The sequence below is a fragment of the Austrofundulus limnaeus genome, unplaced genomic scaffold, assembly GCF_001266775.1.
Source record: "Austrofundulus limnaeus strain Quisiro unplaced genomic scaffold, Austrofundulus_limnaeus-1.0 Scaffold487, whole genome shotgun sequence".
In the NCBI taxonomy this organism is placed as follows: Eukaryota; Metazoa; Chordata; class Actinopteri; order Cyprinodontiformes; family Rivulidae; genus Austrofundulus; species Austrofundulus limnaeus.
The window spans coordinates 144,673-148,706 of NW_013952889.1; the positions used below are offsets into that span (position 1 = coordinate 144,673).

A 4,034-nucleotide genomic window follows, 5' to 3' on the forward strand; every position below is an offset into this window, starting at 1 on the left:
ACCTTCAAGATTTGAAGACTGTTTGTGTGGAAGAATGGGCCAAAATCACACCTGAGCAATGCATGCCACTAGTTTCTCCATACAGGAGGTTTCTTGAAGCTGTCATTGACAACAAAAACTTTTGTACAAAGTATTAGATAAATTTCAGTAAGTGTGTTCAATACTTTCCCCCTGTGCCATTCCACATTATTACAAATAACTTCATTTCTGGACATTTATGGTTTGATTTCTTTTGGGTTGTTACCGACATCTGGTGAAAATTTCATGTCATTAACACCTCTAGTAATATATTTACTGAGAAAAATGTTGACGTGTTCAATACTTATTTTACCCGCTGTATATTATTAGCTCTTTTTGGCATATAAATTAAGAGGATTAAAGTTGAACGATCTGATAATATCCTAGACAAGAATTCAGATTCTACTATATGAATTATCTGTGTTGATAATGGAAAAAATCAATCTGTATAAATGAGTTGTGGTGACCTGAGTAAAAGGAAAAATGCTGTGGCTGTGGGCGCATTAGTTTCCATACTTCTGTTAAATTAACTTCTTACATAAAGTCTATAGTAATTTTGGTTACCTTGGTTTTAGATACTGATGAGGTGGACTCCTGAAGTGGATCCAAGCAGAAGTTAAAATCACCCCTATAAGAATGTTATGTGCACCTGACACCTTCAAAAATATGTCCTGGATAAATTAATCTTCATTTTTGGGAGCATATAAATTTAATAGATTTCAGGGCTCTTAATAAATCTGGCAATTTATTACAATATACATCCCCAATGTATCAACAATAGTCTCTTCAATTTATTAGAATTGCCACTCCCCTGGGTTTAGAATTGAAGGATGATGAAATTACGTGTCCTACCCAATCTGTCTTGTTTCCTATGCTCCAGAGCTGTCAAGTGGGTCTCTTGTATGAAGGCAATATCTATTTTTAGATTTTAAAATGTGTTAGGCCTCTCTTCCCTTTGACCGGTTCATTTAAACAATTCACATTAAAGCTTACAAATTTAACTATTCAATTCATCAACAGTATGTCTTTTTAAAGAAAAGCTGCATGCTCCATAATACAAAACCATAAGTGGTGCACTAACAAAAAACAAACCCTGAGTGCCTACTCTTGAACATTGAACATTCAATACCATCTAACCCGTTGTACTGGGCTGTACAAATTGGACATATCAAACTGACCATAATGCCATTCTGTTCATCCAGGGCTCTGTTAGAGGACTGTAGTTTATAATTGTCCATTTTTAAAGGGGAGAATAAAGACATTTCAAATATTCAACATCACTTTTTTTAAATAACAAAACTGTCGTAATATAAACTTAGTTGGTTTTATCTGAGGTTCACCTTGGTCTTAATCTTTCCTCCACTTCACCCCGGTGTCAGGACATTGTGACAGTTTTAACAAATATGTAAAAAAACATTTTTATAAAAGTGACCAATTGCATCTTTAAGTCATTGACAGGTATTTTAGGAGGGAATCTTCCAATTTTCGCAGTTGCATGAACTATGCTAGATGAGCAAAAAGCCCTTCACAACTTGTTTGCCTTATATCCATTGGGTTTGGAAAAGTAGAGATAATAAATAAAAACCAGTAGCTCACCATTCGCTATGGGTATTGCCACCACCTTGAGGACCATTTGGAATATGTGGTCAATGGTGCTGACCTGTAGTGTAGGTTTATGGTTAGTTTTGAGATGGAGTTGAGGATGCTCACAGTGACTCATATTTAAATGTAGTCCTTACCTCAAACTGTCCAACATAACTTGTACCCAGAGACAGTTTCATTCTGGTCAGATTTGGCAAAATTAGAATTAGATGAATAAAGCTTTGAAGGAATTCCAAGTAGCATTTTTTCTTCGATGTTTTTTAAAAACTTACTTGTTGAGGCTGAGACTTCCAGCGATCTTCATTCCAACAACAAACACCTGAGTGCTGATGCTGCTCTCCTACCAGAACAATGTTGACACAGTTCATGACTTGTTTTCGTAAGCAAATTAATGACTTTTCATGTGCTCAGCACTGTGACGTACCACGTTAAGAACAAACAGAGGGGAAAGGGTGCCATTGAGTTGGATCGCGTAGGCTGTGATTGTGGCGTTGGTCTGAAGTGTTGCATTTTTGGGTTTAAAATTAATTTGTGGATTTTCCTCAGTCTTCAGCAGCAGCTTTATCATCAAACCAGGAAACTGTTTGGCAATCTTAAAAACAGATACATACATAAATGACAAGCAGCTAGCAATGTTTTATGCATCGTACATTTGTGGTATTCTTCTCACCTGTGGGATTAAGGCCCCAAACGTTTTTGTGTTCAGTCTGAATGGAGAGCTCTTGGGTACCTGTCATGACAGTGGCAGTGCAATGGTTAATGAGATTTGTGAAACGTGAATGCTCCCGACAGTCAGGAAGATGCAGCGCACCATGTCATCTGTGATGTAAATGCTGAGCACTTTGGCGTTGTTGTAGACGAAGGCCGCAGAGTTGAAGGTGAACGCAGACAGGGCAATGTACAACATGTTGTCAGTCTGAGGCGGCAGGGAAAGGGCTGTGGGGGAGAATGGGGGCTCCTGATGCTTCCCTATGTTGTAGAATTCACCCTATGTACAAATAAAACATGAACAACATCATGTAAAAGTTTTCAAGATCATTTTAAAATGTGTAATAAATTCCATTTCTTTACCTTTAAGCTCAGGTCTATAGAAGACGTTGAAACTGCTGGAGATGAGACCATAGAATATTCAATCTCTGCATACTTGTCCACCTTGGCCAGCACTGCAGTGATGTAGAGACTCACTTTTATGTTCAGTATTTGTAAAACATCATGAAGGTTAGAAAATGAGATGTTTTACCATTGAGAGTTTTCAGCTGAGGGACCAGAGCTTCAACTGCTTTGGTCACCAGAGGACAGATCTGCATCAGTAAAGAAGGACAAACATTATTTCCAAACTTTACTTTTGCATTTCCATCTGCTACCAGTGTTATCTTCATTTGTCTGTGAGGGGTATGTGTGAGGTTTGGTCGCTCAGTTGTGATGGGCACTCTTCTCCACTGATCAAAAACTATAGTTCTGCTATAGAGTGACTCCCCTTCCTCAGTATGTACTGCCTCCGTCTTGCTAAATGGGAAATATGGACTTGGGTAATATTTAAGACCAACCAAAACACAAAAATGACAAAAAGACAAAAGATAAAAATTACATAAAAAATGTTTTTCCCCATGGTTAAAATGCATTTTTCAATCACCTGATTTAAGACATGTTTAATTCAATTAACCCACTATTTTTGTAAGATCCAAATAAATATATTTTATCCTCCAGTACAGTTGTTTATCACTGTGACTCATCATAAGGGCTGTTTGTTGTCACAGAAGAAAATAAATTCCTGAACACTATCATGTGGGCTATATAGACAATTGAAGAGCTTTTTGGGGAGATCCTGGTCTGATGCAGAGTGATAGCATCCATCCTACTTTGTCTGGAGCTGCTCTCCTTTAGGAATTTGTCCAACCACTTGAAATTCTGGTTCATGAAGCATCTAACTTAACCTTGTTGAAAATTGTCAGACTAGGCTTCGGATATTTTTTAAATGAATCACGATTAATCTCAATAATGTGCATAAAATGAAAGTATGACTCAAAGATGTTTAGAGCATTTATCAGGTATTGATTTACATAAAGTTACAGCGTGTATTCAAAAGCTTGCAAGCCTGTCTTGTTAGTTGTTGTTTCTCTCCCACATGCTGCATCCAGCCATCTGCAGAAGTCTGTCTCTGTTTGTTACTGTGGGCGACTGGCATCAGTGGTGTGTTTAGAATTTTAGTGATATTTCAGGCTCAAACTACTCCTGTAAGACATTTCTACAGCAAAGGCTCTCATTGGCTGAGACGTGCGATGATGGCTATCCAAAACCAATAGTGATCAAGATCCCACTCCCGTTCAGTGTTCAGCATATCAGAAAATTAGAATCTTGTGAAAAGGTTCAAAATGGATGGCACCTGGTACCACACTCTAATCAGCTAATTAACT

At 37.7% G+C, this 4,034-nt stretch overlaps 1 protein-coding gene across 1 annotated transcript in view; it reads right to left on the reverse strand.

The window, feature by feature from the left end:
• Nucleotides 1-4,034, reverse strand: part of LOC106530044 (bactericidal permeability-increasing protein) — a 22,587-nt gene that overhangs the window by 10,636 nt on the left and 7,917 nt on the right. Inside the window, exons 7-14 of the mRNA XM_014025601.1 lie at nt 2,861-2,921; nt 2,692-2,783; nt 2,432-2,608; nt 2,291-2,350; nt 2,045-2,212; nt 1,893-1,960; nt 1,758-1,800; nt 1,615-1,678 (exon numbers count right to left, since the gene is read on the reverse strand). Coding sequence (XP_013881055.1) covers nt 1,615-1,678; nt 1,758-1,800; nt 1,893-1,960; nt 2,045-2,212; nt 2,291-2,350; nt 2,432-2,608; nt 2,692-2,783; nt 2,861-2,921 — 733 coding nt within the window. The remainder of the gene's footprint in view (nt 1-1,614; nt 1,679-1,757; nt 1,801-1,892; nt 1,961-2,044; nt 2,213-2,290; nt 2,351-2,431; nt 2,609-2,691; nt 2,784-2,860; nt 2,922-4,034) is intronic.